The sequence below is a fragment of the Patiria miniata genome, unplaced genomic scaffold (assembly GCF_015706575.1).
Source record: "Patiria miniata isolate m_02_andy unplaced genomic scaffold, ASM1570657v1 HiC_scaffold_19, whole genome shotgun sequence".
Taxonomy (NCBI): domain Eukaryota; kingdom Metazoa; phylum Echinodermata; class Asteroidea; order Valvatida; family Asterinidae; genus Patiria; species Patiria miniata.
The window spans coordinates 12,257,982-12,281,180 of NW_024037057.1; the positions used below are offsets into that span (position 1 = coordinate 12,257,982).

At 39.0% G+C, this 23,199-nt stretch overlaps 2 protein-coding genes and 1 long non-coding RNA gene across 3 annotated transcripts; all 3 read left to right on the forward strand.

Annotated features, from left to right (window-relative positions):
- The first annotated feature begins 257 nt into the window (after positions 1-257).
- Positions 258-1,647, forward strand: LOC119725818. The gene is made up of 2 exons (XR_005270737.1): positions 258-553; positions 876-1,647. It is a non-coding gene; the product is annotated as an uncharacterized LOC119725818 (long non-coding RNA).
- A 3,650-nt stretch (positions 1,648-5,297) lies between these two features.
- Positions 5,298-17,444, forward strand: LOC119725429 (MAM and LDL-receptor class A domain-containing protein 2-like). Its single transcript, XM_038196835.1, has 7 exons — positions 5,298-5,430; positions 5,830-6,072; positions 7,356-7,505; positions 9,148-9,291; positions 12,698-12,898; positions 16,482-17,126; positions 17,434-17,444. Exons 1-7 carry the CDS (start codon positions 5,298-5,300, stop codon positions 17,442-17,444), a joined length of 1,527 nt encoding a protein of 508 aa, XP_038052763.1.
- An 87-nt stretch (positions 17,445-17,531) lies between these two features.
- LOC119726082 lies at positions 17,532-22,534 on the forward strand. The gene is made up of 8 exons (XM_038197697.1): positions 17,532-17,715; positions 19,106-19,331; positions 20,004-20,094; positions 20,399-20,439; positions 20,894-21,036; positions 21,643-21,723; positions 22,000-22,128; positions 22,329-22,534. The coding sequence occupies exons 1-8, from the start codon at positions 17,593-17,595 to the stop codon at positions 22,374-22,376; spliced, it is 882 nt and encodes a 293-aa protein (XP_038053625.1). The 5' UTR covers positions 17,532-17,592; the 3' UTR covers positions 22,377-22,534.
- Positions 22,535-23,199: the final 665 nt, after the last annotated feature.

Genomic DNA, 23,199 nt, shown 5'->3' on the forward strand with positions numbered 1-23,199 from the left:
GAAGCCCGAGGGCCATTCTTACCCACGAATGGCGCGGTACCGAGCGGTATTATCCGACTTAAACTCCACCCGTGACGTCACCCTATTGTCCTAGCGCTCCATTATTTTGCACGAATGGAGCGACTTTGTTTCATACAAAGACACACGCTTTGTCTTATTGCGTAACTGTAAAATGCATTTAAAGGAATTGTACAGAATCGGACTGCGAATAGTACGTTAGCATAATATGTTCTTACGTAACCAATACAATACTGGATTCTAGGCGCGCTTGGTATAAATGCTAAACCCCACCAAGGCACCATGCATTCGTTCTTGACTAGCGTGTCTGACACGCAGTTTTCAATCTCAAGACGTTAGGACTGTTATGATAAAAATACGTGAGATACAGTGGAATTAAAGCGTGCCACGGAACTGTCTTTGATACGGTGCTGATACTAGCTCCATGGATATATCGGATAATAATTTGCCGGCCGCTTCAAATTTTGCCTGGAAGATATAAAAGACCATTTCGACACTCCAAATGAATATGAAGATTGCATGAATGAGTATAAAGGTAAGAAGTACCATTTTTGTTAAGTAGAAATAACAGCTAATAAATCAGAAAAATTTAAATGTTGTATTTTGAGCACGATAATGTCAGATACAATAAGCTTTATTCTTTAATTTGCTATCTGATAAAGTTTATTCAGACATCGTGTTTGCACTAAAACTGTTCTAATTCGAAGCTTTCTGTGTCGTCACTTTGTAATTGTAAAAGGTACCCTGTGCTTTTTACGGCTTTGTGAGACTTAAGTAGATTTACAGGAATATGAACTTATGCTTCCGTCTTATTGTTTGACCCCAAAAACTAATTTTCTGATTTTGTTTTCTCCTAGTTCTGCCTGTGGATAGTGTAACGAAGAAGGTCAAAACTAGCGGGCAGTCTCCAGTCGGACTACTTCGTCGACGGCATTACCAACGTAACTCGAGACTAGTAAAACTACTCATCATTGGACAAGGAAGGACGAGCTAAAACCACTCAAAATTGCAAGACTAAGATTTTGGTGGTTTTTTTTGTGCAAAACGGCTGCAAGTGTTCCAGGCCGGATTCACATTGCACGAACTTGTGATTTTCCTTCAACTTTTCTTGGACACCATGGAAAAGACCTACACATTTCTTCAGGATGTTGAGTTCTTGCCGATCAAGAATTTCTAGGACTGCATGCTAGGCATTGAAACCCAGGAAAAAGATTGAGAAATAAATTGCACTGCGAACCTTGTCAAAACATTTGCTTTAAATGTGAAACATTATCATTGAAACGTTTATATTGTTACATGTAACATTACTTTGTGCAAACATTATGTACAAGAAAAAAATGGTTCTTGACTTTCGCCTCAACACTAAGAAATTGTATACGAGAATGCATAAAATTCTATTTGAAAAACGGTGTAGCATACTGTATAAAAAATATGGTTATATTGACTTTCACGTAAAGGTACGAATGATGCCTAAAATTCCATTTAAGAAACGGTGTAGGGCCTACGAAAAAATTCTGTATGAGAAAAAAAAATGGTTCTCGACTTACGTAAGCATTGTACGAAATGTATAAGAAAATACATACAATCATCATTGAGAAACGGTGTAGTAAAGTTGCAACTGTGTAAAAATATAACTGTGTCATTTTTGGTGTTTCTTTATTTCCCGCTCCATTATTTTGTAGGAATGGAGTGATGGAGGCTTTATTACCTTCCAAAAGAATGGAGAGGTATCGCCTCCAACGCTCCATTCGTGCAAAATAATGGAGCGCTAGGACAATAGGGTGACGTCACGGGTGGAGTTTAACTCAAGATCTCCACTCACACTCATTATAGGTCATGTTTTGTAGACCGTAAACTTGAAAAATGGACTCTCCATGGCAAACTCTTGGTGGCGTACTGCATTGTGAATTGCCCAAATTCCCTGAGTTTCCCCCGAGTTTCCCGACTGAAAAATGGAAACTCATTTTCAAGGTTTTCCCTGATTTCCAGAGTGGCTAAAAAGCCTGTTGATCATTAACCTCTTCAGAATTTAGTGTCTATAAGCTATATCCAAAAGTTGCCAGAATTTCGGATATTTTGCTGTGGTAAAATTTCCGTTTTCGGTGAGCCGTCGTTGTTTCAATATACGACATTAACATTTATTTACAAGTGAATTAGCAAATTTTTGGGTTCGCAAGAATTGAGCAGAAAGCTTCATAGGTGTGCAGGCCAATAAATCGTTACGAAACTGCCTACGCTGGCCAAATCACAATTTGCATGCCCTCAAATTCATCCCCATAGACTTGTGCACAAAACTTTGAAACTAAGATGTGCAAATATAACCTAATTGCGGCAGTAAAATTGTGCCTCTGTCTCCTTAATGACCGATGTCTCCCATTGTGCGAAGAAATTACGAGAACGTGTCTCCTTAGTGGTACCCTTACACGTATAATAATAATAATTATTATCTGGATTGCATGGTAGTGCGACACTTCCAAAGAAACGTGCACAAAGTTTTCCAAACTTTAATGTGACCTTACCCAATTTTATCTTATCCGATCCCAACCAAGTTTGGTGTGTGTACGTTTTGGACCACGAGCAATCGATGTAGCTCATTTGCGACGGTAAAATTCCTTCGCTAAAGGGTAGTTACCTCAATAGGGCGACACCAAAATCGTCGCCCTAGTGCGATGTGTTGCCCTAATGTAGGGGCAGTCCCCCACAACTTGTCGCCCTATTGTGGATTCATGCTAATTATGGGAATGGGTCATTAGGGAAACTTTCCACAGACTTATAGTGCAATCTTTTTTTTTCAACTTAAATGTAACCTAACCCAATATTCCTTTGTCCTTTTCCCACGAATTTCGGGTGTTTTTTTAATAATTGGACCACGCGCAACAAATATAACTTGATTGAGACAGAAAAACAAACTGTTGCCTTTGAAGGGGGATGTGCCATTAGGGAGACAGTTATGTGTCTCCCTAATGACCGGTGTCTCCCTATTATCGAAGAAATTACGATAAGATGTCTGCCTATAATGGTACATTTATTTATAAATATATTTGTAATAATATTTATCATTTCAATTCCTCGCACAGATAAACATATAAAGACATTACAGGTTGCAAGTGATTGAACCATGGATTGGATCCGGTTGATTTTGCTACTTCTACTTTATGTACGTTACACTCAGTCGACGACGTCACATGGTAGGAACATATTTGATACCCCCACTATTCCACAAAGAAAAAAGAGATAATGGACGTATGTTTATGGTGTAAATAGAGGATAAACAAAGAACCGAAAAAGAGAAACAATAGAACATCCTTGATTTACAACTTAAACAAACGTGCGTGTTTAGGCTATAAATATGTGTTTTTTTTCTGAAATGATTGGTCAATATTTTGTATGCGAGCATACCTTGTCTCAATTGATTTCAGGTACTGGTAATTTGATTGACGGTTTAAAGAAACCATTAATTGTATGTGGTGCCGATGGCATAAGACTAAAAGTGAAATAGAATGGTCATTGTTTAAAATCGCCCTTTTAAAGCGAAAAAGCGTAAACAAGTCTGAGTGAACATAAACGAAAGGTGCTGCTCAATCACTTAATTGATCGAACTGAATCGAATCGCATGCTCTGGTAGCAAAAATGAAACGCGTGTTCATCAGAGCGGTTCTCAAATTCACACGAAAATGAATGACCGATTTCCAGAAGAGAATGAACATTTGAGGAAATTGGCCGAGAAAACTTGTAGTAAACATTTTTTTTTTCATTACCTGCCAATTTCTTTCAAGGCAACCAAGGATTTAACTGTTCCTTTGAGGACGGTTTTTGCAGCTGGACCCAGCGTGAGGGTGACGGACCTAACTGGCTACTGGGAGCAGGCAGCACTGCTGGGTCACGCGTGACGGGGCCTGGTGCTGATCGTTTTGGAAGTATGTGTTATCTAGTGTACCAGATTAATGTCTAATTTGGGGACTCAATAACATGTATGCGGATTGATATTGCAGTGTGGGATGACGCAATTCCAAGTGAATGCAATAAATGACCATTTCAAGATGGAATCTCCCAGTTTGACATTCAACATCATATTTGGGGTGCTGTGGTCCAATGGTTACGGTGTTCGACTCGTCTGCCGTGGTACATGGGTTCGAATCCTGACCGTGAGAACATAGCACTTGTGCTCTTGAGCAAGGCACTTTATCATTATTGTTTTAAATTTGTCCTTCGGATGGGATGTTAAGCCGTAGGTCCCGTGTATTGTGTAATGCGCGTTTAAAGAACCCAGTAACACTTATCACTAATAGAGAAGGGGTTTGCCCCGGTGTTTATAGGCAGTGGCTGCTTAATGCACCGCAGCACCTTGCAAACCCTTTTAAAGGTGTAACAAAATGGGTCTCATATTTCTCATGTACTCCATTCACTTTTCTTTAACAATAGACATAATTTCCAGCGCCTTGAGTACTTAATTGTTGGTAGATATATGTGCTTTATTAGACTCCGGTATTATTATTATTATTATTATTATTTCCCTTGTAACCCACGCTACATACACGACAGTAATCTTAGAAGTGAATGTCATTATCACATCCACAATATGTATCATCAAAATAACTTGTATCAAGACACCAAAGGAATTGTATTTTCTTCCGTACAATGAGAGCAGATTCAGTGAAAATTCTTTTCCTGTAACAAAAACATTGCTTGTTTGCATTTTGAGCGAAATGCTATAAATAGTCGGGTGCGTGGAAGAAGGTCGTTAGGGCAAAACATGGGTCAAAAGGTCAAATTCGGAATTTTCAGGTATTCAATAGAGCATGGACATATCTTCAATTTGATATACATTTTGTCTCAGGGTTACGTCATTCTGACGTAATTAACAGTATGAGAAAGACGGAAGTAGGTTTTTCATTTTTTTTCCCCGGCAAAAGGACGTGAGCGTGTATTGCTGATGGCTAGCATTGTGTGAGCCTCACATGGAATTTGACAATACTTAATCAGAACTTGTGTTTCCTCTTCTTCTAACGATCTGAAATGTTCGAGTGTTTTGTTTTCATCCTGTTAATACTTACGGCACTGGGAGGTATGTTTACTGTAAGCCCTCGAGCCGCGAGGACATGCCCATAATTGACAGTCATGTGTTGGACGTTAAGGAGGAGGATGGCGAAGACTTTTGCTTTAGTTCTGGTGTAACATGTGCGGACAAAACGTGTACTCGTTATCATGTTCGTTTATTCAAACGAACTTATATTTTGGGAGGTTTAATTACTTTTCATTCTGCTATAGACGCAACTGGAATGTTCCTTTACTTTGCTACATACCCTGGGGACGACACGCCCATAATTGACAGTCCTGTGGTGGAAGTTAACGAAGAGGATGGTGTGGACCTTTGCCTTAGTTTCTGGTACAGCATGTACGGGCGATACATAGGTATTATACAAATCATCTTCGTTGATTCCATTTTGTTGGGGCACCACATGTCTGGTCACTGTTTCAAATAGAATGCCTTTTTTTTTTGCAATAGCCAAATTCTTTACCTTCGACGCACAAAGGGGAGTCAGGCCTTCAGGATAAGGTTTTTTTTCAATCCAACGCGAGTCTCCAGATGGGACGAGTTTCTCAAAAAGAGGATGAATTAGGAAGCTACATTCGTGAATTCCACTGCACCAAATATCAAATTTATTAATGTAAATACGAAATCAGAATTGACAATGGAACCCAACACGTTTTCTGGAACGAAACGAAAGTGTCTTTTCATGGAACCTAGAAAACCTACATTAACTACAAAAACAAAATGAACATCAATTATTTGTACTAATTGTTTTGAAGGCGGACTGGAAGGGTACACTTATAACGCCACTAACGGCACCGTGAAAGTTTTCAGCGCGAGAGGGCCGCAGACAGGATCGAGGGGATGGCTTCATGGGCTGGTCGACATCAGAGATGTCACCTCTGATATGAGACTTTACTTCCAAGGGATTAGCAGTGAATATTTAGATGAATATACAGATGATCCAGTTCACGCGATTGTAGCGATCGATGATATAAATCTACAGACGGGCGTGTGTGAAAGTAAGTATTTATCTTATATACGTTGATATTAAAGTAGTTTCTTCAGAATTACAATATATGACGGGTGTGGAAGATATTGTTTTAATTCATGTATTTTATGTACTTTTGCAATATTAGAGAAACATTATATTACAAAATGATCTCCAATTGCACATCAAGAACAGAATTGTTTTAATCGGGGTGGCTGTAATAAATAAATTAAACTGAATTAAACTGAAATATAAAAAATATATATATATCTGTGGAAAGGGGATAAAGGATCTTCTGTCAGCAACATAATTAGTATGAAACCATGTCCACTGAAAAAAAAACCACGTAGGATCAACGTTAATGAAGAAAATAGCATAGCAATAGTTTCCAGCAAATCACATGCCCCAAGTGCATGAGCCTAGTTTCACCTCATCAATGTTTGTTTTATTTTGCGGTTGTCAGATTAACAAATTTGCGTAGTGGACATTCTATGCCCTCAAATGTGTATCCATATACCTTTTGGTCGTTTGCAGCCGCGTATGATTACCATTCTTCAAGACTGAATGTACATGTATTGGAATATTATTTGTTGTATTATCCAAATTGGAGATTTTAAACAAGAATTATCGCTGGTATACTGAAAGTTAACAGAGTGGGGTCCGCCCGATAGATTGTCAAAAGGTTCGATAGTCCGAAGGATTTTTAGCCCGAAGGTTCGATAGTCCGAATGCACAAAATCTCCATAAGAGGGGGTTCGTTAGTCCGAATATGAAATAAGGTTCGTTAATTCGAACATTTGAATTAATAGTCCGAAGGTTCATTAGTCCGAAGGCTCATTAGTCCGAAGGCTCATTAGTCCGTAGGTTTATTATTCCGTATTGAAAATAAGGTCTAATAGTCCGAATGGACAATAAGGTCGGATAGTCCGAATCGACAATTGGGTCCGATAGTCCGAATCGCCAATAAGGTCCTATTATCAATTCGACTATTGAACCTTATTGTCCATTCGGACTATCGAACCTTATCGTCGATTCGGAATATCGAACCGTATTGTCGATTAGGACTATCGAACCCTATCGTCTATTCGGACTGTCGAACCTTCGTGGCTATATAACCTTCTTCTGTTTTCGGACTACTGGGCCCTTCGGACTATCGAACCTTCGGACTATCGAACTATCGGGCTGTAACCGTTGGAGTAACGCGGCATGACGAAAAAAAGGTCAATTCTGGAACAGGTTTACAATCCCTATGAACCCTTAAGTGATCGATGTTGGTTGAGAGTCTATGGATAACACTATTTCAATTGTACACAGGGGACACAAGCTTCAACTGCAATTTTGAGGAGGGATCACTTTGTGGATGGGTGAAGCCGCCCACGGGCTCCGATGACACCGACTGGTTATTGCAGCGTGGAGCTACTTACACAGCCAGTACCGGTCCTATTGTCGATCATACCACAGGGAGTACGTACGTTCTATATACTGTCACAATGCTATACATTCATTCTGGAAAATTTACTTGAAACAGTTTTGTTTTCGAATCGAGAGCCAAATGAGACTTAAATAATTTACATGGTGGACATGAACTATAAATGGAAGATATGCGGCAACACCCGATACAAATGTTTTGAACAGTGTACTCTGTCCGCAATCAGGAGACTGCCAGTATCTTGCTGTTGTAGTGTATATACCCATTCCCGGAGCTGCCCCTTTAATCTACCAATATCATAGTATTGCATGGAATTGTTTAATGACACAATGTTTTTTGAGCCACCCGGCCCTCAAACCCAGACCATTCACCCTGGCATTCTTCAGACCCCAAGCATCTATTAAAACCACAGACTTGCCCTGTGAATGCCATTTGACTGTTCCATTTTGGTCAGCAGTGGTATCCTATGTGTATACAATTGTATACAAGCCTATGTAAATGTGCACAATCGATCACACTCGGTCTTCCCGCCTATTTTTAACCCCTCCATAGGGTCACCAGACTGAACCCCCCCCCCCCCCCCGCCCGGTGGAAGTACCATGGTCCATATACTATCATCTAGTGAGATGACCCCGGGCATGGTTACCACGTGGCTGGGACACAACATAGAAATGTGACCAATATTAGTTCCATGCTCGCTTCATGTAAGGGGGAGACTGAATTCAGCGTTACAGGGATTAGATCAGTGGACTGTTTAGGCGGTGGGTTCTCAATAGTTCTGCCTACATAGGAATGAGGACCCCCTTGGTACTCTGCATACCTTGATGTTCTTCCCAACTGTGCCAAGATCCTTCTGACATAATACTTAAGTGAGTACACGCAGTCCACTTCAGCATCCTACCCGGCAATTCAGCATCCGCGTTAACACTGCACTGATGAACTAATCCCCCTGATGCTAAATCCAGCTTGCACTACTTGAGCAACTACACCAGAATGTCTTCTGATGACAAACAGAGCACACTGTTCGAAACATGGAGATCAGTGGCGCACCCAGGATTTGGGGTTTTTTTTGGGGGGGGGGCTCACATTTTTATTTTTTTTTTAGAAGTTAATTTTTTTCAAAAATTGTGCCCAAAATTTTGGGCCGCAGAAAAAAAAGGGTGTGTTTTTTTGGGTGGGGACGGATTTTTTTGACATTGGTGGCGCCACTTACATCCCTATTATACTACTTGAAAATAGGCCACATACATATCACCAAAATTAAAGCGTGGAACCAAAACAAGAAATTACCTAAAAAATAAAAACAAATAATGACAACCTCTTGGGCCCCCCAGGCCCCCCTTGGGTGCGCCACTGATCGAGATTTAACAAACTGTATTTTCTCAGAACCACGCAACTCAACAGAGATATTATTCACATGGTGTTACCACAAGCCTTCCATTCATTAAATCAAGTGCTATTTAAAATGAACTGTGGCAAAAGCATTCATTTAAGTCAAAAAATATTGAAATGAACCGCGAGAAATCTTTCCTTTGATTTGGTCTTGTGAATACACAGTGACGTGTGTTAAACCGTTCAACTAGCAATATAACTTTTGATTTGTTGGTTTCATCAAATGGAAGAAAATTAATTGTATTCATGCACTTGTTTTGCTTACTTCCGGTCTTTTCATTGCAGCAATTGAGGGATCTTACTTGTATATAGAAGCGAGTTGGTTATCTACAGGAGATATTGCCATATTGGAAAGTCCTATGGTTACTCCGCTGGTTAATGAGAATTTCAATCTCACTTTCTGGTACAACATGTATGGGATCGATACAGGTATTGAGATGGAATAGGGATTTTGGGGTAATGATGTGCTATAACGACGCTTTTTGTTTGTGGGATATAAACAGACTAAACTGCAATGAGCAACTTCGGTTTGTTAGTCCAGGCCACAGCATGTATGTTCCATGAACAGAACAAAGTGCTTTTCCGTATTTTTGTTTGTCCATTTTTATGGTTTTTTTTTACTTTTATGTGAAATCTACTCATGTACAAATGATCAGAACAAACAAAGTTCCATAACAGATTGACATTGTGTCCTTTCATAAATGAAAAATTTATGACATCGTAATGACGTCACACTTTTTTTTGACAATTTTGTGCTGATGATCATGACCTAACAAACATGTTACAAAACGAATTAAGATATTAGCATGATTTGTTGGTTAGATACAGAAAAGAATGCACATACATTGCTGAACATATTAAACAATTCAAAAATCCAGATGAAATAGTAGGCTGACGTCATCATGACGTAGCGTCAATCGTGACCAAGAACACAAGCATGCGAATTTACGCATACTAAGTTTCAACCCGATCAGCCTTGTAGTTATCTAGATTTGGTACTTTCAAATGGACCTTGAAGATGACGTCACTTGACCCATGATTACGTCACTGTGACGTCACTTATCAATGCACACATTTGGTATGCGGTCTTTGTGTTTGATAAGTTTGGAGTTGATCTGATTAAAGACAATGCCAAATTTTATAAGTGAAACAACATTTTAAAAGTTAAAAAATTCTAAAATATCGGCTGACGATTTCATTGTGACGTGATTTTGTAATTTGCATACTAATAACATTGTCTACCTACCCAACCAGTTAAATGACAATTTGACCTTCGCTTTTTGTGTAAAAAGAACAAACCCTCCCCCCAAAAAAAATAAATAAATACAAAAATAAAAGAAATTGATGATGTCATGATGGCGTCACACATTTTCCCAAATTGTGTGCTTATATCTTTTGCCTAACAAACCTAATAAAAATAATTTTGAGTTTTAGCTTGTTCTGTTCGTGAGCATGTTCTGTTCGTTCTGTATGCTTGAAGGTTCAAAAATTTAAAAAGCCATAATAAATAACACGCTGACGTCATCATAACGTCACCGCCTTTTTTGTTATCTATAAGACGTCTAAATATCACTATGAACATCTTCACCCCTTAAGAATTCGTTAAAGAGCCATTTTCCCTTGAAATTACAGTTAACTAAATTTTCACGGTTTTTTTTTTCAACATACTGCGCAAGATTAGGAGTCCGTGAAAAAAACCTTTAGAAAGTCCTTTGTTTACCCATGGAGATAGACCCAGTGTACCGTCACGTATAACCAATGATAATCCTCAGTGGCCACTGGCCAGGGTTATTAAAAATCCGTGAAAATACCCTTACAGGATTAGTCCTATATAGGCCCTACGTAAAAGTCAGTAAAACATCTCTTAAAGATTCTTTTCATGGAGAAGTGGACTTTTAATGAAAATTGAAGGGATCAGATGTTCATAGTATACAAAAATTCAACCAAATCTGATTTATAGTTCTCTAGATACAGGTCATTGAATAATGCGCCTTTAAGATGACGCCACACGACCCACCATGACGTCACGATGACGTCACTCTTCTATATTAAGTTTAGTTGTGATGTGACTTTATATGTCTAAAGTGCCGGCAGGCACTTTAACAGGTTCAAAGTCTATGGGATTTTAGGTGGAACAAAAAAAAAATTGAAGTAAGAAAAAAAAAAACAAGTAACGAAAACAAGAAGTAACAAAAACAAGAGCTGTTTCGGCGGACTTGCTAAACAGACAAAAACAAACTGGCTTCGCAGCATTGCCTCGATTCGGCCTTAAAAATATAGCCTACTGCCTACATATTTTGGTTTAGATTGAAATTGAAAGTTAACTGTTGGAGGATGAAACCCAAAAGTTATCAGTAACATCGCTGATATAATCAATAGGCTTTTAACTCTTTATGCTTTTGTCAACTACATGTCTATATATTATCACTGTCGTATTTGGGGTTTATAGGGCCAAATGTTGTCGGCAGTCATTTTTGTTTAGCCCAACTTCGTGGTTTATTTTCTGATTTGAACTGTTTCATATAATTGTATCTGAAGATTTTTCTCAGAATTTGGAGCGACAGTGTCGGTTCAGTTTTAGAGAACCGTCGTTCAACGTCAGAATGATCCAAATTAGATTTCTTTATGTGATAGTTATAAGGCCCGTTATTTTTAAATTTTGCTGAGGGCATAATTTATCGTTTTATATTCAAACACTAATTTGGTACAGTTATTCTACGTGTATTTATTCAGTTAACATTTAATCAACATTTGACACTAAATATATACCGTTAAAGGGCGCTGAACCTATTTTTTTAACGGATCTACATCATTAGCTGTTACGGCTACTTAGCCGAAACAACTCTTTTTTTGGTTAACATTTTGTTTTTCTCTCCTTTTTTCCCCGACTTTTCTCCATAGGGTTTATACACGTTTTCCTTCCACTAGTACACTTTGACTATTTTCTAAGGCATATATTTAAAGAACTATAGGTTCCATTTAGTTGTAACTTGATATATACCTGTACTAAGATGTGTTATAGATACAAATTTAAGTGACGTCATTATGACGTCATCATATGTTTTGTGACGTCACCTTAAAGGGACACTTTTTTCTACGTCCGAATTGGTTGTAAACCTGATATGTACCTATATCGGGAAGTGTTATACATGACAATTCAAGTGAAGTCATTCCATTTCATATGACGTCACATTAAATGGCATTTTTTCTAGTGCCCATATCTAAATCTATACGTTCGATTTGGTTGTAACTTGTACCTATGCCGGGATGTGTAGATGAACATTCAAGTGATGTCATCACATGTCATGTGACGTCACATTAAAGGGGCATTGTTTTTTTCTAAGGCCTAGGCCTAGGCCTTAAATAAATGGACGTTACGTCCGATATGGTTGTAACTTGGAAAGTCGGTAGGTACTTAGACTGAGATGTGTTATAGATGAAATTTAAAGTGACATCGTCATGTCGTCATCACTTGTCAAAGAGTCATTTCCAACAGCCGAAACAGCTAGTGTTTGTCTAGAATACAATTTGTTGAACTTTTTTCTTATCTAAACCCTTTATTTTATTTCAATGTTTTTTTTTTGTTTTTTTTTTGCTACCAATGTTTGAATCGGTTGCTATGGCAATCGTCGACATACCAAAGAAGCGGTTATGGTAACACATTAAAATCTTAGTCATAGTAATGTTATGGTATTGTTTTGCCGTTTGGTAAAAGCGCTCTAAAGAATACATTATGTGTCATAATAGGGTTAAATATTATATTATTCAATATTCTATTGAATGTAATATAGAATTACTATTATTTGGCCTCTCATTTTTCCCACTGAAATTCTAGGTGAACTGAATGTCTTAAAATTACCCGGTAATGAGATCATCGTTGGTTGGGTTGGGCAGCAGACAGATCGTCCTATGTGGCTTAAGGCAGAGGTATTGTTAATGAACCAGACTTCAAGCTTCGGAATAAGAATTCAGGCGCACTGTGGTAACGTTGCATCGAATATCGCAATCGATGACGTGGCAATAACTACTAACATAGGTTTGTGTTTGTTTAATTTCCTTGCCATGAGACTGTATTAAATTTAAACATATTTGTTTTTGAATGTTATTACAGATTTGCATTTTTGTTGTGGTCTTGATTCCAATTGCTGCGGCTCGGGTTTCAACGATATTTGTGTCGAACAGGCAGGCACCAGTTGTTGATGATCAACAATCAAGTTATCAGCAAGCATGAAATGAAGAGGACATTATTAACGTTATCAACCCCAGGTCACATTTGATCGTTTTGAAAAAAAAAGAAAAATCGTTACAATATGTGATAAATATCCTTAACAAATCCTTATTATAATGTTTGTGCTCCACTAGAGCTATCAGCTCCCTTTCATTAGTAATTTTGACTTAATTTATTGAAACCGTTTTTATTGTTCGTCAGCTACTATTCAGTCACAACACCATTCATTAAGATATGCTAATTTGGGTTATGTCCGTCTCAAGCAAAGTGTGCCGTCTTCAATGCATGTGAAATTTATATTCACACACATTTAAAGCTATAGTCCATCATTTGCAGCCATCAGAAAAGTAACTGGCGTAATTCTTGCTGAAAAAAAACATACTTGGTTGAAAGATAGTAAGTGGTCTAAACTCCCTGTGAAGTTTTTCTTGCTGGCAAGCTGTCATTTTGAAGTAATCAACGAAAGAAGGCCTTTCCAACGGTGCGTCTTAAGACGTCTTAAGATGCACCGTAGGAAAATTTTAATAGTAGTTCGTTTTGTTATTCGGCGAAGCGCGCGCAAGCATTGGCACGACGCACACGCGCGTGCGGTTCTATAATTCGTCGGATCAGTGCGCGGCATCGCGTATGGCTGCAACCGGCTCAGTGAGAACGTGTCTCGGACGCTGAATTCAGGCCAATCTAAAACATGATTCAGCAACTTTTGATTTGAAATTGAGATCCTAGAATGCTGTTTTTCTCGGAATATACAGCTGAAGCTGAGCTGAAACTTCATCAGGTTAGTTGTTGTCATTCATTTTGTTCGTTTGAAGCAACAAAAGTGTTTAAAATCTAATGAAGGATACTGAACAACTTACTTGATGAAGTTTCAGCTCAGCTTCAGTTTCGTATTCCGAGAAAAACAGCATTCTAGGATCTCAATTTCAAATCAAAAGTTGCTAAATCATGTTTCGAATTTTTTGAATTGCAGCTTTACGCGATGTTGCGCACTGATCCAACGAATTATAGCAACCGCGCGCGCCTGTGCGTCGTTCCAATGCTTGTGCGCGCTGCGCCGAATAACAAAACGAACAACTAATTTAAATTGTCCTACGGTGCTTCTTAAAATGCCTTCTTTTGTTGATTTCTTCAAAATGAGAGCTTACCAGAAAGGATAATTTCACAGGGAGTTTAGTCCCCTTACTATCTTTCAACCAGTATGTTTTTCAACAATAATTACGCCGGTTACTTTTTTGGATAGCTGCCAATGATGGACTCGGGCTTTAAACAAAATATTATTTATTATATTAGTTATCCCTCAAGCGCGAGTGGAACACGGAATAATGAAGTGCGCCTGTGTCCCTCATACCAAGAGGACGAAGGCGGTTGGAGTGTCGCTCGCATCTTGGAATAGCGCAATACGCAGGGTGTGACATGGACCGTGCACTACAGCCTCATATCACACTGTTGTTGCCATGGATCGACCAATCAGGATCGAGGATTCAAGTTTACTTGAAGATAATATTAGTTATCCCGCGAGCGCGAGTGGATGACGGAATGATGTAGTGCGTCTGTGTCCCACTACATTATCCGTGTTCCACGAGCGCGAGCGTGATAAGGAATTTATCTTCAAGCAAAGTTGACGCGCAGTACAGTTGGAACGAGCACACTTTACACGAACATTTCAGCGGTGTAGCGCATGCAGCTGGAATGTCGCTCGCATCTTGGAATAGCGCAATACGCAGGGTGCAATTTGAACCGTGCAATACAGCCTCATATTGTAACGGCGACCCAAAGAGGCCAACCGTCAGTTGGGGGATTAACTAATTAATAAAAAAATACGTGGATGCTGATCACAAAATAACCGACAAAGGGACAAGTATATGCAATATCAGAAAATAGAAATAATGAGAATTTAATTAGCGCTTCTTCGCTTACAAAATAATTAACCAGGGGAGAGCATGTAAATATAAATGATAGAATTTAAATAGTTACTGACAGAGCAGAGTTCAGACTGGCACCACTACGATACTACACCGTAGTCTACAACCAGGCCATGTAAAAACTACTGGGGGCAAGGGGGGTAATATTGGAACATACTCACAAGACTATGCAGACCACTGAACCCTTTGGTGTAATGGTGGTGGTGGTGATGCAAATTAAAGAACACAGCGTCTTGCACAAAAACGAAGGCCAAATTAAAGCAGGCTTCCACCTTCAGCCATACAATGTACAGGAACTTAGAAAATAAGGAACTAAAATGCACACCACCATCCACCACCATGCCCCAGTCGCAAGTCCACGCCCTATTGGGCTTTCAAAGGGGTTTTATAGTGCTGGGTAAAAATATGCACAAGAATTTCAAGATTAGGCATACTAATGCAGTGTGTCTTTCGTACTGGGAGATATTTGCATTAACACTAAGTACAGAGGTATGGGGGCAAGGAACTTATATCCCAGTATTGTGAGGGTAAACAATAAAGACTACCACGAGAGCTCCATCTGTGGTTTGACTGCAACCCAAATACTATTCTATTGTGGTGTAAAGTAGGTAAAGACTTAAGTTGAACAAAGTAAGCTCTGAAATAGTTTTGTGGCATTAATCTGACTTGAGAACAGATGTAATACATGACTGCTATGGATTACTGTGGCCAAAGCGCTCTCTATTTAGTTTAAAGGTGCAATTGGGACCATAATAAAATCAAATTTTGTTACAATATCACACTGCTGTTGCCATGGATCGACCAATCAGGATGGAGGATTCAAGTTTGCATGAAGACAATTATTTATCAGGCTTCTAGTGGTAAAAATAAATCAGCGTATTGAAGGCTTTCGTAAAGAGTACCCGGATGATATATCAAATATTATTAAAATCATCCGGGTACTTTATTGATATAGCATTGATATTGTAGTCATCCGGGCATTTGTTATAACTCGTGCAATATATTATTGTATCCCTCTCAAAGCCATTCAATATTATATAATTACTTATAACACAAAAGGAAATCGTACATTGACGCAGTGTTACACAATTATGTATTTAATTACAATGATGATAGTACTAACGTGATGATAAACGGTGCAGCCAATACTTTGTAATTTCGTCATCTTCGACACACAAAACCTGAAACAAAAACCAAGCACTACGACATACATGACAACGAGACTGTAGAAGACCATAAACATAAACATTTAAAAGGACTATTTAACGTTTGTTCAAAACGTTCAATGACATCAACCAAACTTAGAGTTTGATCATCTAGTTCCTTGTAGGTATTTAAGAAAAATCATGCATGTTTCCTGGACGAGAAAAAAAATGTAAACTCATTTCGTAGAATCCTCTGAAATGTGACAACTCTAACGTAGTTCGATTTTAAAACCACTAATAATCCATCAACGAACTTCACAACAGGTGATTTACCACTTGTCCCCACGACCGACCAAATGACCACTACTGAAGCAATGGAAGAGCTATCCACTAGTGAACAAATGACCGACGTTGCAACAACAAGTGCCTTAGTCCAGCAAACGTCCACAGGAGCAACACTTGAACTAACGTCCACCGGTGGAACAGCGGCCCAGATATCCACTACTGTCCAAGAAAGTGGGATTGCAACTACAGGTGCCTTAGTCAACCAAACATCCACAGGAGGAACACTCGAGCTATCTACCAATACCCATGTCGCTGGGATGGCAACAACAGATGACCGTATCGACGAAACAGCCGCTACAGAAGCAACACCTGGGCTATCAACTCCAACTACAACAAACGGAGAGGATGGAGTAGACGGTGGGATTGCAACAACAGACACAATGATCGACCAGACATCCGTTACAGAAGCAGCTTCGGAGCTATCAACTGTTGAGCGAGTCACTAGCGTTATGTCAACGGATAACTCGATCGTCCAAACATCTACTGCAGCAAACGGAGGGGATGGAGGAGACGGAGGGATTGCAACCACAGACGCAATGAACGACCAGACCTCTACTGCAGACGGAGGGAATGGAGGGGACGATGGGGAGTCGTCCACTTCACCATCAATGGCTGTTACTGAAGGTAAGATATTAAATCCAGTTGCATGCCAGCTGGTTGTCGAGCCATTACAAGACCATCACTATTGCATTACAGTCACAAGCGACAAAACCAATATTTCTGCATTGATGGTTTCGATAACAACAGTACCTCATGAAAGTTATATGTAAAATTAATACAATTCAAGGTAGTCTATTGGTGCGAAAAACGTGGTAAACAGAGTAGGAATCAATTTCAAGTGCGCCTTTTTATATGAAATTTATTTGTTTGGCTAAAACTTTCAAAATAGCATTAAGCTTTTCTGTTGCCGAGTTATCTTTTTCTTATTCAGTAGTTACCTAAAGACATTCAGGCAAACCAAAAGACCTGTTGATGTACATTTTCCTGAATCGACCATTATATCTTGCCTTTTCTTTCAGCCGGAGGGACCGGAGGGGATGGAGGGAGAGGAGTGATTGCAACAACAGAAGCACCAATCGAACAACCGACGATGGAGTTCAGCTGTCAGTTACGGATTCTTGAACTGAACGGTGCACCTGCGGTCTTCAATTCTCGACTCGCAGACAGCAACTCGCAGGAGTTTCGTGATGTAGTGATCATTATTCGCCAGGCAGTAAGTACACAGTGCCCAAATATTAAATTTTGAATCTAACAGCTTGTGTCACGGTGAAGTCGATCAGAACATAGTCTGGTTACAATATATTCTTTTAGATTCCTCACTGATCTTATTTCAAAGGTTTCTGCCACAGGAGATCCGCCAAATGTCTATTGAACATTTATTTGATAGCACGCCCAAAAATGCTATTAACATTTGACGTTGCACTAGTTTTTGGCCTTTGTTTATTTTCAAGCATCGCGTTTTGAACCAAAGAGTCAAGGGGTGACATAAAATATGATTGTCTGCTATTGGCGTTATTCATGAGTCGGCCATATTAAAGTGAAAGCGAGGTAAAATCTTCATTTTTGGAACTTAAAGAGAGAAATGAAAGCAAGGCATAAAGTTAATTTCAAATTAATACCAGTCTGCTCTGATTAATAATTAAAAAATTGTGATGAAAAATACCCTAATGTTTTTAGCCACATTTAAAACAAAGTGAAAGTCGAGCTAGAATGCATAAACAGTCTGGCACCATCCCAATCAACAGTTCACAATTTATAAAATACATTCAGTGAACACGACCAAAAATTGCTTCCTCGTGACTAAGGTCCATTTGGGAACTTCAGAGAATTATACAAACTGCAGGGGATCCGTACGCACTATTACTTATCTCCAGTTGTTTAAGTAATGCTTAAAAACGTAGCCGAGCGGTTAGAGCGTGGAGCTACGGAGTGGAAGGTTGGCGGTTCAAATCCCATTCGGACCAAAAACTCTCTGATAACCCAACAGTAAAATGCGTACCTGATTCGTTCAGGGAAGGTAAGACGGCGAGAGGAGAGGACTGGGCCCCGCCACTCATATGCCGCGCCCAAGACGCAGCGGACCTCTAACATCCCACTGCCCCTACGGCCAGTAATGGCTATGGGATCTTTACCTTTGAGAACCAACATCTTACACCTCGAAGTTTCGTTCGCGTGGTAATTACGCAAACGCAGCACATTTTAAGTTATAATTGTGTGAACGTTCTTATTCTGATATGTAACGATCTTTCCAGTTGACATCATTTGGTAAAGAGGTCCCAGCACAAAATGGCGCTGTTTCACAAAGGTCTTCCTTTAAATATATAAAGTATAAGTTGTGAACATTTGCTGATTTTTTTGGTAGCTTTCACTTGTACAATTGTCTTTTCCCCAAGCATCGTCCCGTGAATATCTCTGTCTATATTGTTGTCATTTTAATATGATTACTTTTTCGCTTCATTGTCCCAAATTCTGTTGGTCAAGTTTGGACTATTTGCAGTAATTTGTTTCCTCTTATATATCATTTAGACTTTTAATTAGTTTCAGTAATGCAACATTTTTGTTTATAATTTTTATTTACTGTGCTTTTTGACGCATCATGATAGGTGATTGCAGCCCTTCGCAGGTCACCCAGGACATCCAATGTAGTGGATTATGTAGTGATCTCGGTTCGTGACGGGAGTTTGTTGGTGAATGGTGTGGCAAGATTCCCTCTCAACTCCGTCATCGAGAGTGCAACTATCAGAGAAGTGCTTCGCGACGACGCGATTGCCAATAACGGACAGATAGACAACTCACTCACCATTGATCCATCGGGCTTAGTCGTGACAGGTATGTATTAAATCGATTTGAGAGTGCACCTTGCCCATAAATGTTTTTTTTTTTTTTAAGCTAGGTCCAATTCATTCCCGAGCGAATATAATGGAAATATGCCACATCTTTGGGCGCGATAAAACAACGCAATTCTTGGGTGCAAGAAGTAAATGTCATATTAATTGAAGCCGTTATGCAACTTGAATTATACCTCAAAGTATTTTGTTTTTGATATATAAGTATTGCAACATGCGCAAACGTGCCTTAAATAAGCCGACTTGTGATTCATGTTCGTTTATTTTCAGCCCATAGTGTGGCATCACAACAGCGTTCTATTCGCTCCACGTATGGGCAATTCTGTCCCTGTTTAATTTCAGAGGTTTTCACCAGATATTTATCTAAAATGTCTTTCCTCAAAGGTCTGTTTTATGTTTGTGAGACAAAATGACATGGTGCATGTACGGAATCATTCATTTCATTACAAGATAAAAATATAGTAATGCAAAAACTATTGCATGAATGAATTGTCTAGGACTTGATCTGTACAAAATGCTAACTTCCAAATCCGTTTGCTCTGACGCAATAAACAAAATATAAACAACAATAGTTTGTTAGTTTAAAAGTACATGTAATTGTAAGTCAAATGGTGTCTTCTGAGTTCCTCTTTTCATGTTTGTATTTATAACACAGCCCGGACTGAAGCTTGTCCGGCATATCGCTGTCAAAATGGAGGCGATTGTACACGAACTGGAAGTTTCCCAGATTATGTGTATACGTGCGAGTAAGTTCTGCAAATCTTTTTTTTAAAAATGAACACGTCGTGCACTTGAAACTTAGATAATTTCTCTAATGGCTTGGTTATTATATATTCTTATGCTGTCACAAGTCTTCTGATATGATGTGAATTAAGCTGTAATTTGAACATCTCTTCAATTTCGAAGATTAATTAAAGATTATCTTACTAAGGTAAGAAAGTCACTGAGTTGAGGACAATTGAAAATGTTAAGGCAAATTAAACGAGTAAAAAAAAGATGCTTATTAATAGTTGTAATCATTAACTTACTCAAATTGTTATCATTTCTTAGGTGCCCGGATGGTTACACGGGAACCTCCTGCGAGGAAACAGGTGCGAAATGTGTGCCCAATAGGGCAAATGGCGAATGGCAACAAGAGACACTCGCTTCAATATTGAATGTTTGCCAATAATAAATACCAATATGAATCAAATGGCCTTTTGTTCAACGGTTAAATTGTGGAATGTTTTGTTCATCTCGATAAGCGAGTTCGGTGTGAATAGGTTTAAACGACACAATTGACGACCCACGGACTGGCTTGTGAAAAGCATTGATACAATCCTGATGATTTTTCAATTCAAGGTCTCAAATTATTAATTTTTTTCGTTGCTCCATGCAATCTTTTATTTCCCAAAATAGAAAATTCACTTCCACTGATTGAAACTAGGGACGAGACGTTTTAGAGTGAAATACGTTCAATCGAGGACATGGTGTATTTATTCAGTAGCATTTAGGTTGCATAATGAATAGTAAGGGATGTTTATTCCGATTGATTTTATAAACCAGATGAACCTGGGAACGGAGGAATCATTGCCACTGTCACTACAGCCGGTGCACTCCTGTTATGCAGCATTGTTGTCATGCTATGCGCTTGCGTTATCAAGGCAGGTCGCTCTGCTTCTCAACGACGTAGACGTTTTGCACAACAGGTAAACTGGATATGGAGCTTCCATTGACAATATTTGGCACAGTAATGTTTACACAATCGACTGTAATTGAGGAACAATTAATAGCTTATGAAAGAATGTGTATTACAACTGATAATGTAGTAACCAACGGATAATGTATCACCAACCGATAATGTCACAAAAATTGACCGATACTGTACCACTAACCGATAATATAACAGAAATCGACCGAAAGTGTAGTAAAAATGTACTAACACTATCAGTCGATTGTTGTTACATTAGCGGTCAAGACAGTATCGGTAGGTGATACATTATCAGTTGGTTACTATATGATCAGTTGTAACAAATGTGCAAAGCCTGAAGGACTAAATACATCAATCATGGATTAATGTGCCATCTTTATTTAACATGTCATGATACAACTCGGTTATTGTATTATCACGCGCAAACAAGTATCAAGTCAGCCAAATTTTCTAGTACTTTGCTCTCAAGTCTGGCAAACGCTGAATGATAAAAGGGACCAATGTAGTTTCACTTTTTTTCAGTTATTACTTTTGCGACCGAAAGCCTTTGCAACATTTGTATTCTGTGCAACTTTTGTAAATCCCTACCATTTATTCCAAATAGGATATGGACCATGCCAGACAGCGTTATCGCTACGGAGTGAGGAATTGGACTCGTCCTGCTATCATGCCCCGCACCATCTCGGTAAGCATGATGTTAAATATTCACACAACAAGCCGAATCACAAAGGCCTTTGTTCATGTTCTAAAGGGAGTGCTCTCCAATTCATTTATGTAGTACTTTTCAAAGTCATTTCTTTGGTGAACTTAATTATGTACACAGAGTATTTTTCCGATCACAAAACTTTGAACTTTGAAGTAAGAACACTTACTTTTTTTTAATTAAGCACTATTTTTGTTATTAAGTGGCACTTACTAAGTGGTACTAACACTTTGTGTGCTGTTTGCCATGACAATGCAGGCAATGGACGATGGATCAATGGACGACGCACGCGCATTCTATGGGGCCTATGACTATAGTACTAACTATCGTAGAGAGGACGGCTTCTCGGGGCCTTACTCTCCATACATGATACCAGGCCCAGCACTGGTAAGTACACTTTGTTTTCTATTACAAATGCTTACCTCGCGGTGCCAACTTTCCAAATGCGTGTGTACTGTTTTACAACACGTAGTACATACAATCCTCTTGGCATTGCGAACAATATTACATCAGTTCTGAGTATATAGGGCCTAACCAAACCTTTAGTTTTTAGTGCAATGACTTTATATTTTGTTCTTTCCAAACAGATGCGCAGAATGGATCAAGAAATGATGAGAGACGATTTCTTATACTGAATATAGCCATAATGCAACTAAATACTACGTGTCAACCAAAAACATGTCCTACTTTTTTGATCATAAATAACTCTGTTGTTTACCAACAGAATCCAACCATTGTGATTTAGATCATGTAACAAGGCATGACACATTTTATGGAGTGAGTTTGATCAGCTTTGTGCAGGAGGGTGATATGTAAACGCCATACGAACAAAAATAATCACTTTCAGAATGTCGATACAGTGCTGTAGACGGTAGCGGATGGCGCCTGCTGCGGTCGAAATCTTCTGGTGGAATGCAGGATCACCCCTGATGTCTTTACACACCTCGATCGTGTGTTGCCCCAAACGATCGAGGAGGTGTGCAATGACATCATGGGTTATCGCGCATTCCTTCAGAAGCCTTCCGTCGCAGCACGCGCCTTCCACCAACGTCTCCAGCGGTGTATCGACGCTGGAGGACGCCAAGTCAAAAGTGGCAGATTCTGAAAGCGAGTATTTTTTTTTTGTGGCGTTTAAATCTCACCCCTTTGCACAAAGCTAATGAAACTCGCTCCGTAACATCTGCCATGCATTGGTTACATTATCTTAATCTTTTGTTTTATTTCATTGGTAAACAACAGAGTTATTTAGAATCAAGAGTAGGACTCGTTTGATTTTTCTTTGACAAGTAGAACTTCAGTAGTCTAAATGAAATGTATAAATGCTGCGGTGAGGCCCGGAACCTTGCGCTTGCTGGCTTGAATTTTAGCTCTTTTTTTTCTGTATTTTTTGCTCTTTTTTTCTGTTTAGTATTTTTGTCAAAGAAAACTATTTTGTATGACTTTTGTTGACTTGTGACT

What these genes read in the sequence shown, in the direction of transcription:
- LOC119725429 (XM_038196835.1), top strand. Translation starts at nt 5,298, where the DNA reads ATGTTCCTTTACTTTGCTACATACCCTGGGGACGACACGCCCATAATT. An exon ending in CATGTACGGGCGATACATAG is followed by an intron (nt 5,431 to 5,829) that starts GTATTATACAAA and finishes ATTGTTTTGAAG; the next exon opens with GCGGACTGGAAGGGTACACT. An exon ending in TGTCGATCATACCACAGGGA is followed by an intron (nt 7,506 to 9,147) that starts GTACGTACGTTC and finishes TTTTCATTGCAG; the next exon opens with CAATTGAGGGATCTTACTTG.
- LOC119726082 (XM_038197697.1), top strand. Translation starts at nt 17,593, where the DNA reads ATGGAGTTCAGCTGTCAGTTACGGATTCTTGAACTGAACGGTGCACCT. An exon ending in GATTATGTGTATACGTGCGA is followed by an intron (nt 20,095 to 20,398) that starts GTAAGTTCTGCA and finishes ATCATTTCTTAG; the next exon opens with GTGCCCGGATGGTTACACGG. An exon ending in AACCTCCTGCGAGGAAACAG is followed by an intron (nt 20,440 to 20,893) that starts GTGCGAAATGTG and finishes TTTATAAACCAG; the next exon opens with ATGAACCTGGGAACGGAGGA.